Source organism: Episyrphus balteatus, chromosome 4 (genome assembly GCF_945859705.1).
Source record: "Episyrphus balteatus chromosome 4, idEpiBalt1.1, whole genome shotgun sequence".
Classification (NCBI taxonomy): domain Eukaryota; kingdom Metazoa; phylum Arthropoda; class Insecta; order Diptera; family Syrphidae; genus Episyrphus; species Episyrphus balteatus.
The window spans coordinates 62,543,271-62,563,705 of NC_079137.1; the positions used below are offsets into that span (position 1 = coordinate 62,543,271).

The following is a 20,435-nucleotide window of genomic DNA, read 5'->3' on the forward strand; positions in this document are numbered from 1 at the left end:
AACATTTTGTGTAACTATGTAGTTGCTAGGAAAAGAGGTTTTTGTAAAGAAAGCAACTATTTTCACCAAATGTTTCCATGAATTAGGTGAAATTTAAATTTTCATTTCAAATAGCTTTAGTGAAATTTTTAGCTTTTCGGTCCACAACTAATTTTTTCCATTCTACTTTTTGCTTTTCCCATTATGTTCGAAAAATAAATCACATTTAATATGATATGTTGTTGAACGTGTTGCCTTTTCACGACGAATTTTAATTCACCTCAAGTGAATTTTATGTATACATACATATTTATGTTCAACCCCTTTGTGAATTTCACGTTGTGAAAATTCCACCCGAGATATTTGAATTTCACTTTTTTTTTATTGTGAACGCAGGACGAAAATTTGCCCATTGTGCACATTATTTTTTGGACGGAAAAGTATAATTCCATTCGAGTGAAACACTCGTAAGAGTTTCAAAATTCCGAGCAAAAAAAATTAATGTATTTCGAATGTAAAATTTTTCTTGTGAAACTCGTATTGTCACTGAATGTGAACTGTGTTTATTTTTAAGCGAAATAATGAGTTTCAAAATCAGGTTATGAAGAGATTTTTTTTTTCAGAAGTGAGGCCGATTCATTAACATTTTATTATCATAATGAACTTTAGACAGAATAAAGTTTGCATTCAGCAATCAAGGTTTAAGATTTAACGAACAAAATAAACATCTTTTCACGAAGTGAATGAAATCCACAAGCGAAAAAATCCATTTTTGTAGGTACTTCAAAAATTTAAAAAAAGACAGATGTAAGAAAAAAGTTGCATATATTTCACAAGCAATTTTGACTACTTAAATTATTGCAAGAAATAAAAGGAAAAAGAAAAAGTTTTATCCCACTATGTGAAGCAAAATTTAAATTTGAAGTTTAAATGAATACCTTCCACAATTTCTTTCATGTTCCAAAATAAGTGGAAAATTATAATGAAAAAATATTTTCGTTCGCTTGAGTTTTTATGTATTAAATGAAAACAAAGTATCGAAAAACTATAAATATAAAATTCAAATGAATACGTTCCACAAATATGTAGTTTGGAGTATTATTCACATAACGCTGCTGGGGGGAATACTATCAACAAATTCAGACTGCAAAAATTATTTATGTTCCTGGAATCCGTCTTAACTATATTAACTATAATATTGCCAACAGCAAAAAAAAAAAAAAACTGGTTAAGATCATTAATGCTATTACCTATTACATAAGAATAACTACCAACTGCTAGGTTTTAATTTTAATGGAATGTCATAGAAACTTCTTAGAAATTTATACCTTTACATTAAACCTATTCAAGACTTAAATAAAGCTTTAACAAACTTCTTTTAAAGAATTATCTCGAATAAAAAAATGGAATATATTAAAACAAGAAAAAAAAATCCACTCACGTTACTTTTTGAAATTTTCTTCGAAAACAAAAACCACAAAAAAACACATAATTAAAATAATGTAATATATAAAATGTTAAAACCACGATTTGACAGTTTGTAACCGAAAAATTGACACAAAAATTTTCAATTTAGGTAAAACCTTTAAATTTGTTTTAACTTTTATTTATTTTTTTTTAAATTAAGTTAACGTCAGCACAATAATTTTTATAATCGGGGAATACAAATGAAAAAAAAAGTAAAAACCACTCGACAGAAAAAAAAAAATTGTCTGTTTCTATTTCCTTAATTTATTTGCTTTTCATTTGTTTATCTTTATGGGTTTTTTGGTTTGGTCTTATTTGCACACAGTAAATAAACCAAAAAGGTTTTTTTTTTTTTGAACACAATTAGCACTTAAATTTTCAATGTATTCTTTCAAAAATATAGATAATTCACTTTTAATGGAATATTTTTATTTAATTTAATCGATTTTTTTTAAATTTTTACATTCAAATGCTAGACAGAAAAAACTCCACACCAGTCAGTGTAACTGACATGAAAAAAATACACAACAAAATATAAAAAAAGGTACAAAAAACCGATGGAAGCAAAAAAAACCAGGGAGAGGTATTTTTTTTTTTTTATCAATTTTAAACTCTCTTGAAATGTTTAACTAAAACCTATAACAACAACAACCAACGACGACAAGAGTTATGCAGAAAAACTGTCTCAGTATAATTATTGTTGTTGGGTACAACAACGTACACGGTTGGCTTGGCGGTTTATGAAAAAGTCCACGACTACAACTAACAAAAGCTAATGGCTGGCTAGGTAGCAATTTTAGTTAACCAAGCACACTTCCAAGTTTTAACCACCTTAAATATACACTCCAAGTCAATTGATTTGATATACACTCCAAGTTGATTGATTTTTTGTGATAATATGATTTTGTTGAATAAAAATGTTAAAAAAATAACACTAAGTTTATGAATTCAGTGGTTTTAACCAGTTTATACCAATCAGCAATTTCAACCAGAAAAGGGGAACAATGGAAACAATTTCTGAGCTACTACTATTGAATTTGCTAACTTTATAATTTTTTGTTGGATAAAAGTAAGACCTAAGAAAATTATACCATTTAACTTGAAAGAGGTCGTTGTTGTTATTTTAGTTACATGTGTTTTGCTTTAGACCAGTTTAAACCTCTAAGAAAATACATTTATAAACATGAAAAATAAGTCATTTTTAAAAGCAAATATTTCTTAGAAAATAACCTGCTATTTGTGTTTTATACCAGTTTATACCAGAGCGATTAACAATTATAAAACAGAGTTTTAAAACAAGTTCTTGAAAAAATATTTATTGAAGCTTATTTCTTTGCCAAAAATTTGTTTGTTTATGAACTTCATTAACCTAGACATTTTTATACCTATTAGCAAAGGTAAAAATAAGGACAAAACAGAGCTTAAAAACAGCCATTTTGCAAACAAATTTTTGGGGAACATTTTTAATAAGAAGCTTTAAATCTATACACCATAAATATGAGATTTAGACGAGTTTATACCATTTAGTACAAATAATTTCGAAAACAGATTTTTATCGAACACAAAAATATACTATTTTATACCATTTAACAGAGGCAAAATCAATCATAAAACAGAGCTTAAAAACAGTCCTTTTACAAAAAATGAAGTATAAGTCTTTAAACATTACATATAAGGTTTAGACCAGTTTATATCATTTAGTACAAAACATCTTGAAAACCTATTTAAAGCGAACAAAAAGCAATATTTGCGCTTTTAGTCAATTTCAATATTAAAATTCAGTTTTTTAATCTCAGAGTAAAACAACTTCATTCAAAGATATTGTTTAGATCAGTTTATACCACTTAGCAGAAGCTTAAAAAATAAAACAGATATAAAAATCAGCCTGCAAAACAAATCTCTGGAGAATAATTTTTATTAAGAAGTCTTTACACAATATGAGGTTTAGACCGGACACCAATTTATATCATTCAGTACAAAATATTAAAAAAACAAACTGATTTATATCAAACAAAAAATATTTGTGATTTATTTTATTTACTTTGACCAACTATAAAATTTTATTTAATCAACTCACGGAATTGTTTTGTATATCATATCTTAGATAATTTTATTGTTAATAAGTCTTACCTTTGTCATTTTTTGTTAAAATGAATAACAATGGAGCTATTCAATAAAAATGATGCCAATCTCTTTTCCAAGATGGCGGCTGTTCCCAACCTCCAATTATACCAACAAATTGACTTTTATGGTAAGGACAATCACCCGAACACATTTCATGAAAAAAATTTTGTCCCGCGAAAAATGAGATTTCATGCCCATATTTTGACTAATTTCCCTGAGCTATACTCAAAAGTTAAAAAAAAAATAAGTCTTTGACTCTCATAATGCAAAACTACATGAAAATATGTGTTTTAGACTAATTTATACCATTTAGCAGAGGAAAAAGTTACGATAAAATAGAGTTTAAAGCCGCCTTTTTACAAACGAGTTTCTGGAAATCAATTTATACTAAGAAACTATAAGTCTATATCCAATTATAAGATTTAGACCAGTTTATACCATTTATATCAAAATATCTCGAAAGCACATTTATATCGAACAAAAAGAAATATTTCTGATTTTATTAAGTTTCAATACAAAAAAAAATGTATTGCTCTTAAAACGTAAAACTTCATACACGTGTTTTAGAACACTTTATACCAATTAATGAATACATACATAAGAACAGTCAATCAGTGATAAATAAAAACGTGTGACTTCAATCAAATGACGTAGACAGTGCATTCGCAAAAAAAAAGTATCTGCAGTCTTCCTATATGAACACAATTATCAATGTGTTGTTGTGTATTGTTTTTGTATTTAACTTTTGTACTGTAACTGGTATTTTTTTTTTTTGTGTTTGGGCTTTTGAACCTTGTAGAGAGCTTTTATGTTTTATTATTATTATTGTTGTATCTCTGTCTTTCACTGTCCATGTCCACTCTTTTTATAGGTATAACAGAGTGATTCATTTTCAGCTTAGATGGCTAAGAGATGTTTAATTTGCTAAACAACAACACATAGCTTTGAAGTTAGGAATAGATAGACAGTAGCAACAGCAGCAGCATGACAGGTGGTGTACAAAAAACTGTATCATTGAATTTATAACTACTTCTACGAGTATGTGTAAAATGGTCATTGGACATACAAAGTGCATAAAACAATTTATACTCTCTGGATGCACCTGAACTGTGAAGGCAAACATATAATACAAATTAGATTTTAGTGTTACAAAACACACCTGACCTGAACTGAGTTGAGTTAAGTTGTGTATTGTTGCGATATAGTCTGTGTATTTTGAAGTTTTTGAAGTGTAGTAGAGAACAGGTTACACAGCTGCCGGATTTAGAGTTTTGCATCAAAAACAAAGTTCTGAAGCAATTTATATGCAATTTACATTGAGTGTAGTGTAAATGGTGAACTTTTTGATTCAAGTGATAAATTAATTGTCACGTATTAAGTAGTTGAGAGATATTGTATCTTTTTACATCATCTCTCAGATGGTTGGAAATTTAAGTGCTTTAGTGCGCTTCGATAGATATCAACAAACACAATAAACGTGATTTGTTTGAAAGAGAGATATGATAACAATGTTCAATTGGATAGTACAAGGGTTGCCACTTTATTTGTTTTTTTTTTTATTAAAAAAAAAATAAAAAAATTGATAAAGGGTTAAGGTTACATTACAACCGTCATGGTTGATTGTTAAGTGAATAATGTGTTTTTTGTGTAAGTTTTTATTTTTTATGCCTGATTGGTATAAAACCAAAAATCACGACCTTGAATGACAGGTGTCAAAAATTAATAATTTTTCACGTGCAATTTGATAAGTTTCCAAATGCCAAGTAATACAATCTCGAAAATAGTAGATAAAGGCACTAAATATTATTCATATCAATGCAAAAGCTAATTGGTATAAAACTAGTCTAAAACACGTAATTAAGAGATAATGCACTTTGAGCAAACAACCTTGAAGTTCAAATGACCTGTAGCACACATATTTACAACTTGTTCAAGATTGTTAGCTTACGAACTTTGAATATGAGTAGTCAAAGTCAGTAGAACCCAACCAAATAGGTAAATAATGAAGTCTTAAAATTTGTAATCATTAAAACGTGATGTGAAAAAAATCACTTCACATCTGGAATAAGTCAAATAAATTTAGTATTATTAACGTTTAAGTGTGCAACAAGAAAAAAAAAAAAAAATAGCAGTAGCACTATAAATAAAAATAACACATTTTGCACGTAAAAACTTTTGCACCTAATTAAATTACCTTTTTCAGCTAGAAGTAAATAGCCTTTAAGATATAATTTTAGTCTCTCTCTCTCATGTGATTTATGAATGATTCATGGATATATGAGACGGATTTCAAAGTTTTAACACAACAACAACAAAAATCACTTAACTCATAATAATCACCTTTCACTGAATATAACAAAAATTGCTATAAATGGAAGTGGTATTGTGCTATAAATGGAACTTTTAAGGAGGTTAGATATTTATTGCTAAATTTAACAAAATTGTAACAAAGTTTTGTTTTAGATATTTTGTGCTAGTTTCGAAACTGGCGAAAAGTAAACATTTACGTTCTAGGTTTGTAAAAAAACTATTTGCACAAGTTTCTTGTGCATTTTTGAAAGAACCTTTATACAAGGAGGAAAATGAAAGCTTCATATTTTCAATTACAATAAAAATTATATGGAATTTTAGAGAAAAAAAAATGTTTATGTAATGGGAAATTTTGTGATTGTTACCTATGGTCAATTGAAAAACGAATACGTTCCACAACATGTTTCAGGACATATTACAAAACCCTACTTGTGTTACTGGAAGAGAATAAGGTTATGATAGATCGGAAAAAATGATTATTATTAAATTGAAGAATTTTCATTCGAAAAAGAAGTTGTGGAACGTAAATCTAAGAAATGAAGGCAAGCACATTTTCGAAAGCATTTATTTTTCAAAATGAATATTTCCTAGTGTGAACTAGAAACTCTTCTTTTGAATATTTAACTATTGGAAGGGAATTGAAAAAATATTACGATCCACAAGATTTAATGTATGAAAAAAAAAAAAATCATTAATAATAAAACTATGGAACGTAGTGTAATTTTGTTAAAACAGAGTAATATATTGAAATCTTTCTTCCTTTACTGTTTAGTTACTCAGTTTTCTTGAAATAAAAGTTGAATACGTTCCACAACGTGTAATAAGGTTAAATACAGATTTCTGAGCACACAATTGAAAGGAAAAAATCCCATGGTAGTACTAAAAAGCTTGAAATTTACAAAACAAGTGTCACAGAAAACTGTTTGCATGGACATTTCAGTTTGACATATCATGATGTTTAAATTTACAATGTACTGGTAGAATGGATCATTTCAGGTTGTGGAACGCATTTACGTGAGCTGACTCGATTTGTCTTAAACGCAAGACCGAAATGTACAAATATATCAAACAGAACTAAAACGATTAATTAAAATGATAAACTAGACAACTAGAGATTTAAGTGACCTCGATGTTCTTTAAATTATTCAGCCCCCCCAAAAATTTGGAGCCAATCCATTATACTTAAAAAAAAACATCAATATAAAATTCTTGAAAATAAATCCACCCACTTTTTGCATTATACTCAAACTTATCAAATTTTGTTTTGTTTGTCGAAAACAATTTCGTATAAATATACTCGTAATCCCCCTTCAATTTTCTCAATTAGCTTCAAGCATTCATTCTTTTTTGTAGCTTCTCATTTCTAAATCCATGTTTATATTTTCATCATTTTAATGAAAACAACTCCCTATTGGGAGATTGTGTCAACGAATATTTATGTCAACTAAGGAATTATTGTCCAAAAAAAAAAAAAACAAAAAAAAAACAAAAAAAAACATTCCCCGCCAACCATTTCATGTGAATAAAAATAATTCAACTTGTGACCTTAAAACAAAACAAAATAAAAAAAAAAAACAACGCATCCCTTATTTATCAAACCAAAACAAAAAGACGAATGAAAAAGAAAAAAACAAAAAAAAAAAAAAACACCCGCCCACATTCTATTCATTTCATTAAGTGAAATTCATAAATTTATTTATTTCCTTCCTTTCTTGTAGTAACATTTCCACAAAATTAACGTCATCCTCTTTTCCTTGAGTTGGATGAAAGAAGGAATGATTATGGGTAGAAATAGGACTCTTTTTTGTATTCAAAAGAGGCAAAACAATCTCAGGCTAAACCATGTCCCTTTTTTTTATTTTGAAAAATCTCGTCTGCGATTTAATTCAAATCCTCCGGATGTTCGTTCTATAGTGTATCCAAGTGTTTCTTTTAGATTTTTGTGTTTTTTTTTTTTTTTGTGTCCTTGTTGAAGGGATAACACACAAAAAAACACATACACCTTTTTTTGTGTTTTTTTTTTTTAAGGTAACTTTGAGTTCCGACAAAAATTCCTACAAAGGACGAAATTTTTGCATTCAAATTGAATATAAAATCCACTGAAGCATTTTCTAAGCGAAAAAAAAGTAAAGAAAAGAAAAAACAGACGACAGCCACTAAATTACGATGAATATGACGCAAAAACCGCCCTCTGAAGTTTTTTGGCAATTTTTTTATTACCCCCGAAATAAAATCAGAAGAAAAATTTCGTTTAGGGACAAACAATTGAAACGTAAAATTAAAATCCAAGCATGAATGAATTTTTATTTACGGGGACCCGAACATTAAATACGCCGGAATGATTTTATGATTTGTTGCCAGTAAACTTTTTTTTGTTTATCAAAAAATAAAAATGGAATAGGGTTTTTTTTTTGGAAGGTATTAAAAGCAATTCAACACCAGAAGACGCCCCTCATTCACACGCGTTTACGCTATTTTTCTCATCACAAATCATAAGGGAGCGGCATTTTTAATCCACCCCTTTTTTTTTTTCTTCTACTATTTTGTATCTGATTCATGTCAAGAAATCATATAGAAAAAAGAATCTATAACGATGAAGTATGCAGCACTATTTTTTTTCTTTTATTGAAAAGCTGTGAAGCCCTTAAAATATTACTTAACTACCTACTGGAATAAATTCTTCTCATTTTCACACACACACAGGAGCTATAGGGTAGAAAATGGATTTAATATGTTAAACATCGAGGTTTCTAGGGTGAAATTGTCACATATGATGTGTTTAATAAGGGAAAAGGAATGGAATTTTTGTTTTGAAAAAAAAAAAAAAAAAAAAAAAATTCATTCGGTTTTTGGCACGTGTACTTTTCGTACTCGTGTATTTAAAACCTTAATACCGTATATATTAATGTCACATATTTTTGTTTTGTTACCAGTCTTGTGTGACAAACTGGACATAAGGGTGATAGGAGCTTGTAAAACTATTAAGCAGATCAAGGTCAAGTCAATGACCTGTCTTTTTAGATCTTAAATTAATGATTTTAAATTTCAAAGGATCTTCCCCTTCTATCATCCCTTACAATAAAAGTATTTAAGAGGATAATCAAAGGGTGTTTAAAAAGTTCCATTTCAATTTTTGTAGACTTTTGTTTGTGTATTTCTTCCACGATAAATCAGGCTTCAATAGAACCATTTGCTTGAAATTGAAAACGGAGTTCCTAAAGGATGAATACTTGGACCTACACTTTTTTTTGTCAAATATCTAATAGGATAGGAAAATAATATTTTACACAATTTAAACACTTTTCAAGGTATCGTCAATCATTAAAAATTAAATTAATAAGCAAAACGCATTAAAAGTGTAAAAAAAACCTTGTGAACACATTCCCAAGTCATTAAATTAGATTTCTTCCATCATTAGATGGTGACAAATATGAAATATGTACCAATTCTGATACAGTACATTAACGTTTAGTACTTACACTTTTTTTTATAACCATGACTCCCGTTTAACAAAATATTATTGCCTTTAGGTAAAGGTTACAAACGAAAAAAATATAGGGTGGAGCTTTGTTTCGTTACGCTCTGTCACCATTTTATGAATGGGCATAATGATGAAGACCTCAAAAATGAAATAAAGTCAAAGTTACAACAAAATTTTTTGTTAGAAAATTTAATTCAATAAAAAACGACAAAAACAAAAAAAAAAATTGAAAATAAAGAAGACATCTTAAGGTTGAAAAGAAGATTGAATTAAAATGCAGCCATGCAGAATTTTATAAGGATGAGAACAAAAAAATATGTTCATATAATAAAAAGAACTCTCATACACCAAAAAAGCATATTATGATTATGAAAGACACTTGAAAGGAAATTCAACGAGGCATACAACTATACAACGATGACGAACGTAGTGCTTAATGAGGTTTACATGTGTATATAGTAATTGAATTCACTCAGTGATTTTCACGCATCTCTTACGCGGGTATCATATTAAAAAAAAATAAGAGTAGGTAGGTACTTGTTTTATAATATTCCCATAATGTTTTCAAGATTTTAATATTTTTTTCTTCTGTTTTGTATTTGAAGATGAAATATTTTACACCACGATGAATAATTGTTTTTTTTATCCTTAAAGTGAAAAATATAAATCATTATTATTTATTTTAAAAGAAAATCAAAGAGCAAATATAATTGCACGCATAAAAAAGTATAGAATTTGATTTTATGAAAAAAGATACAAGTATTTTAAAAATTCAATAACGAAACAAAATTTTCGAGCGAGTTCACGACCAAAATTAAATCCCGGGGAAAAAATTTTTTAAAGGAACGAAATTCCTTTTGAGTTGCATGATAAGAACCATTAGAAAAGTAAACGTTGCAGTGGGCGGATTTTTCTTAAGTTACTCTTAAATTTTTTACTTGTTTGTAAGAACAAATCGTATAAATTTCGACAGAATCGATTAAGTCGTTACGAAGTATATTTTTTGGTAGAAATGAATGTGGTTCGTTTGCCCACCAAAATTTCAATTCAAAAAATTTCAATTCAAAATTAAAAATAAACTGTTAGAGATATATAGCTATATACCTATAGCTTATTTGAAAGATAATAACCTAAAGCTTAATCCAAATGAAAGATTTTTAAAAAATTCCGTCATTTAATAGGGTAAACAGGGGTAAAACGGAAAGATGAAATTTGGGCTAAAATCTAAACGCGAAGTCGTAGAGAATTGAAATTTTGAAACTAAGCTATAAAGTTTTGTTTGAACGTTGTGCACGTGTTGGGGCTATTACAAAATGATGATTTTGGGTAAAGGAAATTTTTTTTTGACAATTCTAAAGATGCCAAGTGAAAGATGAGAGAAAAAAAATTAGGCGTCTGATACGGATTTTTTTCCAACGCTCTGCGTTTCGAAATATGAATTTTTGATAAACACCTTGTTTTTTAGAGGTATTTTTGGGTAATTTTTGATTTTTACCTTTTTTTTGGAGCGTTCAAAAAATCTCAAACTTATAGAACATGTAGGTTGGCCTTATGCATACATTTGCAAAAACTTGGAATCGTTTAGTGAGTTTTGACTGAATAACGGAAGAAACAAGTTTTTAAAAAACACGTTTTTTGACCGGTTTTAACCGATTTTCATCGTTTTTTGCCCCCCGAACAGCCACCAGTGTGGGAAGTACCGTAATCTCAGTCTGGAAATTCGACATGGTTGACTTTAAAAAAATTCTAACTTCTCTTGTAGGCATCTTTGAAATGAGATTGATAGGCCATATGAAAGGTGAAATAATAAGCTTTCACATGATATATATTTTTTATAGGTTGTCAAACAAAAAAATTGATTCCATAGCCTGAGAACATAAAAATAAATGTTTTTTTGCTTTTTTTAATGAAATTTGATCGAGTTCAAAAAATTCTAGCTCTTTTTGTAGACCTGATCGAAATATATATATATTTTGAGCTAAGACAATAAGCTTTCAGATGGTGTAAATTTTTTTATAGGTTGTTAGGAAAAAAAATGGAATTAATGACGTGAGAAGATAAAAATTCATGTTTTCTTTGCTTTTTTTGATGAAAAAGATTGTTTTCAATAAATTATTTTTATACTTTTTGCGCATTGTAAAAATTTAAAAATGGTTTTATTCTTAAGAAGAAAAAATTGGCTTTTAAATTGCATATTTTTTTTGTGAGCTTTTAAAATAAAAAATTAATATAATGAGAAAATGAAAAAGGTATTTTTTTAGCCTTTTCTTGTAAATTATGATTGTTTGAAAAAAGTTAACGCTTCAATTGACTCATTTTAATCAAAAGCACACAACCTGTTTTCTGACGTCCGTAAACCGGCTTTACAGACAACCTCTTTTTTTTGTTCATAAAATCGTACATTAAAAATATTCTACCGTCACGGGTGGGAAAAATCAATAGAAAATTTCTTGTTTTCTTCTAGTAAAGCTGTTCAATTTTAGCATATTAAATAGAAATTGAATTTCTTCATACTAAATTATATTATAAACTAAAAATAATTTCAATATTTTATTTATCGTCAGCGTAAAGCAAAATTGTTCTAAATCCACTTTTTACCGAAAATGAGATAATGATGCAGTTTTACTAATTTGAGGGTGCTCATTCCGAATTTGAAAACCGTTTCAAAAAAATTTCATTCCGCATATAATATAATTAAAAGGGACATATAACAGGGAAGTAGCCTTTTGAAAATGAGCTCGAGTATAAACTGTAACGAAAACCACGTTAATTCAACTATTTTTCGGAATGATTTTGCGTTGAAGACGAAAATTTTAAAATAAAAGAAGAACATCGTTAGTTTAAAGTGGTTTGCACTGAAAATACTAGATAGCAAAATCAGTGTGCCAAGTTGTGGAACGAATGCAGTTTTCATCTTAAAAAGTATAAGTAATTATGCATTCCAGTGTTTTTTTTTTTCAATTCAATTTCTTAAAAATTAAGAAAAAATTAATGTAGAACGCATTTTCAGAAAAAAACCCTATTGACCGATTTCATAAAAGTTTTAACAGGCTTTTAAAATTTTAAATGACGTTTTTTGTATGGGACAAACGTCATTTTAGGATTTGAAAGCCTGATAAATATTTAAAAGGGCTTTATGAAATTGGCCATATATATCTTTTATATTAAACTTGAACTTGTTCCAAATGTTTTTATACTGACTATACCTACTATCAAGGATCAAAAAATGTAGATGCACAAGAAAAAAAAATATGTCTCAATTTTGTTCGAAATAAAATTTGTGGAACGTAATGTTTTTAAGAAATTTAGACTTTTCTAGCAAAAAATTATATTTACTTTTATTGACATTCGGTAAAGTAAATGAAATATTTATAGAAACTGTTTTGCGTGAAAAAATTCAACATTAAATTCCACATCTATCAGTTAAAATTGTTTTTTTTTTTATAAAATTTTGAATTTTGCATTTCTTTCGCATCTGATAACCTACTCAAAAATTAACAATACGTTTTGTTACTGTTTGTGGAACGCATTCATTTTTCATTTCACGAGACATTGATATAAATGAAATATTCAAATTGAAAATAGGTATCTTTTAGACAAAAAAAAAAAAATGATAGGATGACCTCTTTTAAAAGAACAAACAAAAACTTCATCACAGAAAATGAACTAAAAAAATTAGCAAAGCCTTAACGTAATCGTGTCAAAATTTTTGTTCATCATAATGTTGACATTTTTTTGTTAACACCTTCTAATAAAATTTATTCAACAACAAAAATACAATAAATAAAAACTACATCAAGGCTTAAGTTTAAAATTAACAAAATGTTTAAATAAACAAGTTGCATAATGATTTTTAAAATGTTTATATTATTTATTTTTAAATATTTTTGTTAACACAATTGCGAAACAAGAACAAACAATTAAAATTAAAAATTAAAAAGAAAACCAAAATTTAGTTAATCATACCTTGTGCCAATAATAAATCCAGAAATACATATAATCATTTTTTTTTGTAATTTTGTTTTTTTTTTTTTGTAATAATCCAATTCGTTTAAGTGAAATTAATAATATTTTTGTATGATTTAAAATATTAATTCCATATTTTTTTTTATTGATGAATGATAGATATTTATTAAATATATGACAATTTAATAAATAAAAAGTTTTGTTTATTTTTGTATCTTTTAAAAAAATTTCCAATCAACACAAACAAAAAATTAATAAACAAAAAATTGATAATGACATGAATAACAACAACAAAATAAATATACTTTATTTAAGCTGTGACATAAATTCTACACAAAACCAAAAAAATAATAAACACATTTCTAAGTACACAAATAAATGATTCACTAGCAGCAACACAACAAATAATAAATAAAATAAAAGCAGATGCAGATGTTTTTTTTTTTTTTTGCTTTTGATTGATTATTTTATAAACAACACATAGAAAATTTACTTCAAAAACATCGGAAACAGCAACATGTTTTTAGGGTTATGGTTGATGTTTATATTTGTATAAGAAATTTTGTCAATTTTTTTTTAATTCGCAGAAAAAAATTAAAAACACTATTGTTTCACTATTTTCGATAAGACGACGAACAAACAAAAATCTATTTAAAAATCCACTTTTCTAGCAACATGTTGCTAACAATTAATTTTTTATTTTGTTATCAAAACTTTATCCAAATGTTTTTTTTTTCTCTTATTTATTCTTGGGGGAAAAACTCAGGTATAGGAAAATGACGAACAGTAAAAAGAGAGTACCAACCGAATCGGGTGCTTCTTTAGAACTGTTCGCAACGGCACAAGGGCTTGATATATTCAACCTGAAGCCAGTCAACCAGCCAGCCAGTGCATATACCTAACCAGAAAGAAAGATGAAGTGAAAAACACACAACAAAATAAGAATCCACCCCAAAAATGATATAAAATTATATACACAACAGAAACAGGCTACAACAACAAAACGCCACTACAACAAAACAGATAGGTACACCAAAATAGAGGAAAATGGAGGAGGCCAAAAATTATGTAGATATACTTTTTGAAGGAACCAGAGCAGTAGCAACCAGGATTTCACTTGTTCGCCATTTATGATTGTGGATGAAGGATATAAATGCCAGTGTTGCCACAAATCAATTATAATTAGATTCATATTTTTTAAGGGCGAAAAAAAGAAAAATTGTTATCAACATTTGAAGCAACAATTTTTTTTATTTTTTTAGATAGATTTTTTTTAAAAGATTTTCAACTTTGAAAATTGACAGAATTAGACTTCGAATTAGAAAAGTCTTTCAGGATAGACAGGTAAAAATTAAGAGGAGTCCTTTGAAACATCTTTTGAGGAAAATTCTTATCAACATTTGGAGCAACAAAATTTTGTATTTTTTTTGTTTTAACTTTCTTTGAAAATTTTCTTTTTTGTTATTTAAAATTTTTTAAATTGACAGAATTTAACCTCGAATTGGAAAAGTTTTTCAGGTACGAATAAAGAGTAGTCCTTTGAAACCCCGCAACATGGCAACTCTTAAAAGAAAGCTACATGAAGGATAAATATTTGCTGGTAGATTTTCAGCAACAAAAAAAAGAAAGGATAAGACAAGCGATCCCTTTTTTGTTTTATACTTTTTATGCTACAAAAAGGGGGAGCAACAAAAGAGGGATAAGTTAGGGAGGATAAATGATGGGGTAAAAAAAAAATCACAATGTTGCCAGGTGAAGAGTTTAAACAATTTTGTTCTCGAGTGGACATTTCTCATTCCAATTGGATTGGTTGCTAAGATATTTTCAATTAAAATCATTGGTCTGGTAAAAGTCAAGAGGTTTTGTTTTTTTGTTCCTTATCCATTTTTTTTCTGTCAGGATGATAAAAAAAAGGGAATATAAAAGGGATATTAGGGATACGACTTAAATTGCAAAGAAGCTTTTTTTTTGTTGTGTGCTCTTGGGTGTTATTTCTTTTTTTTTTCAAGCAAAGGAAAAGAAAATGCGTATATCAGTCTGTCTGTCGTGTGTTTTGTAGGAGGTTGTGACTGACAGCTTCTGTTAAGTGGCAGAAGTAATCAACTGGACACTTGACAAAAAACGAAGAGGGAATAATATCCCTTAGGGAAGGATGTTTGAAAGGGTATATCGTGTATGGAATGTCTTTTGGGAGGAGACTACTTTCTTATTTTTTTTTATTATTGAAAGTATAATAGAAGTAAAAACCAGAGAGTTAGCTTTATATATAAGACATTTGAGGGAAGCAATATCGAATGATGAAGTTAATATACCTACTGTTTGTTTTTTTTGGTTTCATGTGTAGGAAGAAGAAAAAATTGTATACCTACTGAGAGTGATATTGACAGATTTGAAGATAGGTTCATCAATTTTAGGGTCAAATGAGTTTTTTTTTATGGTTCATCACATTTTCTTTGGTTTGGTTTGGTTTTTGTTGTTTTTTAGGACAAACAAAAATAACACAATTGACATTCATGGTCTTTTTTTCTTCTGGGTTAAGGTAGAAGTTTTATTAAGAATAAGTTTAACAACAACTGTTAGAAGGAGTTATTTAATGGGATTGTCAACTGAATTCATCAGTTTTGGTTTTTTGTTCCAAAAAAAGTTGAATGAAGTTAAAGAAATAGGCTATTGATTATGTCGAAAAAAACAGGGTAATAAGGAACTAAGACGTTCACGGGTTTTTATTGCAGGAATTGTTCAATGGGTTATAAAAGAACATAAAACCGCGGAGTGCTATTAAATGAGAGGCTGGAAACTGAAGATAGGGGTGTAAAAGCCCCCTTTTTGGTTTTTCCAATATATCTCCTAAACCGAGCAAAATTTTAATATATTGCTCTCAAAACTTTTAGTAGAGAATTGAATTTCCTATTAGAATAATGTTTTTTAAAAATTGAAAAAAAAAATTTACATACCAAAATAGTCGAAACAATCATAAAAAAAATATCAAAAAAATCGATTTTTTGAGTTTTTTTGCTTTTTTACTTGTACATTTTTTTTGGGTTGAGATATACATAAACATTGCTCCAAGGAAAAAAGAAGATTAAATTTCCTTCAAAATGCTGTACTCACTAAATTTTTTCATTGAAAATTAACCGAAGTATGGCCATTTTAATATATCTTTTTTTCGCATTTTTAGTTTTACTCAAGTAAAACAGAAACATTTGAGGGGAAAGTACGATAACTTAAGCACCAAGAACTGATAATAAGATTTTGTAGAGGGGTTAAATACAATCATTGTTTACTATGTGAGGGGGGTCTATGTCCCCCCGTTTTGGCGGGAGGGGCATTTGTCTAAAAAAAAATACTTAAAATAAAAAAAAATTATTAAAAAACAACGGCAACACTTACAGTTTTGATTGATACTTTTTTCAAAAGCTAGAATTATAAACTTAATATTAGTTTTAAAATGAAGTTATTTTAATCAATTGTTTTTGAAATACTTGATTTCAAAGTCAAAACTTGTGAAAAAAATGTTTAAAAAGCACATTGAGTACAATTTTCACAAAGATTGTGGAATTCAATACGAAATTGATCGACAAAGTAAACTGCCTTAATTGATTTCTTATCAAATCATGAAAATCATAATGTTCCTATGCCTTCTACTTTTTGAGAAAATTCAAAAATAGACAAAATACTTTCTTTATCGGAATCACTGGTTTATTTCAAAAACAATTGATTAAAATAACTTCATTTTAAAATTAATATTAAGTTTATAATTCTAGCTTTTGAAAAAAGTATCAATCAAAACTGTAAGTGTTGCCGTTGTTTTTTAATATTTTTTTTTATTTTAAGTATTTTTTTTAGAAAATTGCCCTTCCCGCCAAAACGGGGGGACATAGACCCCCCCTCCCATAGTAAACAATGATTGTATTTAACCCCTCTACAAAATCTCATTATCAGTTCTCGGTGCTTAAGTTATCGTACTTTCCCCTCAAATGTTTCTCTTTTACTTGAGTAAAACTAAAAATGCAAAAAAAAGATAGATTAAAATGGCTATACTTCGGTTAATTTTCAATGAAAAAATTTTGTGAGTACAGCAATTTGAAGGAAATTTAATCTTCTGTTTTTCTTTGGAGCAATGTTTATGTCTATCTCAACCCAAAAAAAATGTACAACTAAAAAAGCAAAAAAACTCAAAAAATCAATTTTTTTGATATTTTTTTTATGATTGTTTCGCCTATTTTGGTATGGAAATTTTTTTTCAATTTAAAAAAAAACATTATTCTAATAGGAAATTCAATTCTCTACTAAAAGTTTTGAGAGCAATATATTAAAATTTTGCTCGGTTTACGATATATATTGAAAAAAACCAAAAAGGGGGCTTTTACACCCCTATCTTCAGTTTCCACCCTCTCATTTAATAGCACTCCGCGGTTTTATCTTCTCTTGTGACCCATTGAACGATTCCTGCAATAAAAACCCGTGAACGTCTTAGTTCCTTTCAAAATGACATAATCAATAGCCTAAAATTAGAGTGTGAAGTTTCTATATATTTTAACTGAAATGTTAAAGAAATTATTCTATTTTAAATATTTAGTAGCAGTTTAAGCATTTGATCTTATTTCGATTTCAATAATTCATTAAAAGCGGAGCTAACAAAGAAGTCTTCGGCGTTAAAACTTAATTCTATTAAATTTTTTCATGAATTGGATAGCAGATTTGGTATTTGAGGTCGAATTTCTGATCAGGGGAAAAGTAAACGAAAAATTATTAAGCTTTCACATATCAATGGCAAATAGCATTATTTACAATACTTTTAACGCCTAGTTATGATAGTTCTGGGAGGTTTAAAGCAACCTTTTTTTTAGGTAAAAACAGGAAGAAGATTATTAATAAGTAAAGCCTCATTCTTATAGAACTTTGTGCCACGAAAGAAGTAATCGCTTAGTAGTACCTTACTAGATTCTGCTTTCCAGAAATGTAATTGACGATCTCAGCATTAAAATCTATGGAAAAAATTTTTCTGTCAAATCAGATAGCAAACAAAAGAAAAGAACAAAAACTCCAATTTTAGAAATCGAAAATCCCAAGTCTCTTGGGAGCTTGTGAGTTACAAGAGATTATTTATTTCACGAAATGAACGGAAAATTTAGCTGGAGAAATTTTCAGTTAATCGTAAGGTACCTATGCTGCACAAGAGAACCATAATCAAGAAAATACTTTTTTTTTTAAATCGAAATGTTAAAATATCAATTGAAAAAAAAAAAAAAATGCATTAAAAAAAGAAGTATTTTTTGCAAAAAAAAAATATTTTTGCATTTGAAAAAAAAAATTTTGCATTAAAATAAAATGTTATTGCAACTGAAAAATATTTGCATTGAAAATAACATTTTTCATGAAAAATTTACAATCTTTTTATTTTTACCGACTTCCAAAAAGGAGGAGGTATTCAATTCGTCTGTATTTTTTTTTTTTTTTTTTTTTTATGTTTGTTACCGCATAACTTTGGACAGAGTCAATCAATTTTGATAATTCTTTTTGTATTGGAAAGCTAGTGGCTTTCGTTCAGTTAAAGCCATAGGAACTATTAAAAAACCATAAAACCCCGTTTTTAATCATGGAAGTCGGTTTTGTTTTTTTGATAAAAATGATTATTTATGAAAAATATTTGTATTTGTCATAAAAAAAATTATTTTCAATGCAAATATTTTTTAATTGCAATAACATTTTATAAATGCAATTTTTTTTTATTTGCAATAAATATTTTTTTAATATAAATATTTTTACGTTGCAATAATTTTTTTTTTATGCAAATTTAATTCAGTTGCATTTCGGTAAGCTGAAGACCAGTTAGTAAGAAAAGAGGACACTCACTTCTTTAAACTGCGATGCAGTCAATTCGATTCTAGCTATGATCTACCAGCTTAATGTTGGTGCAAATATATTTATCAACGATACATTAATTTTACATTAATTTTTTGGAAACAGGTATTTGCGTAGTGATTGAAAAATCGACGAAATGTCTAAAATTTCGGCTCTACAAGGCGTAAATTTTAAAAAGAGAATGTAAATTATAGAGCTTGCTTAACATCCGCTTTGGAAAATAATACCTGGAATTTGTATCAGAACGACTTATGTACTTCATCAGCGATAACAGAAGTCAGTAGTTGAGTAACATTAAACATCGGGAAATACTATTTATGGTATAAATAGCGAAAATGCTGGAGATAATATTCTTTAACTAGCTGTTAAAGTTTAACGTTTAACTAACGATTATCTACAGCAAAACAGCATGCAAAAAGGTCTTCTTTTGGGCTTCATTTAAAAATATGAAAGAATTCTAATTCTGAGATTTTTTTTGGTTAACTTTTCGTATACATTTTCTCAAAAACGGCGAAAGTTTCCATGCGAGAACTTAAGTTCTTAGTTACCATGGAAGAAGTAATATGTAAGAAAATCCAATTATTTAGAACTATTGGATACTATTAAGAAGCACTAGCATGAGTGTTCAAAGGGCAGTGACGCTAAAAAAGAGGTAAACAAGCATCATAAAAAGACAGCTATTGGACAAAAAAAAAAAACAAAAAGTGTGCTCTATACGTGTAGAACTCGAGGTGGACAAACGACAGAAAATTGAAATTTTGAAAAAAATTAATTTTTGAAGATTTTATGGGACTTTGAATTTTTCAGTACAAATTTTGTTTTTTGAATATCTTTTAAACGTAGGGTGGACAAACGACGAATTTTAGTATACGTGTAGAACTCGAGGTGGACAAACGACAGAAAATTTAAATTTTGAAAAAAAATAATTTTTGGAGATTTTATGGGACTTTGAATTTTTCAGTACAAATTTTGTGGACAAACGATGATTTTTTGTTTGTATACATTTCTCGAGGTGGACAAACGATTGCATTTTGAATTTTTGAAAAATAATAATTTTTTAAGACTTTTTAATTTGATAATTTTTGAGGACTTTTTTGAGAGTTGCTATAAAAAAATTCTTTTTGGAATATCTCCTAAACAGAGGGTGGAAAAACGATGATTTTTGGTATATTTTTGGAACTCGAGGTGGACAAACGACAGCAGTTTGAATTTTTGATAAAAATTGATTTTTGGGGATTTTAGG

The 20,435-nt window shown here is 28.0% G+C and overlaps 1 protein-coding gene across 6 annotated transcripts in view; it reads right to left on the minus strand.

The window, feature by feature from the left end:
* The window catches only part of LOC129917687 (IQ motif and SEC7 domain-containing protein 2), a 311,301-nt gene that overhangs the window by 30,027 nt on the left and 260,839 nt on the right, over positions 1-20,435 (minus strand). Inside the window, exon 1 of one of the 6 annotated variants that reach the window (XM_055997744.1) lies at positions 13,821-14,117. The exons of the other annotated variants lie outside the window; for them this stretch is intronic. Coding sequence (XP_055853719.1) covers positions 13,821-13,846 — 26 coding nt within the window. The 5' untranslated portion in view covers positions 13,847-14,117. Of the gene's footprint in view, positions 1-13,820; positions 14,118-20,435 lie in introns of those variants that run through there. 6 annotated transcript variants of the gene reach the window in all.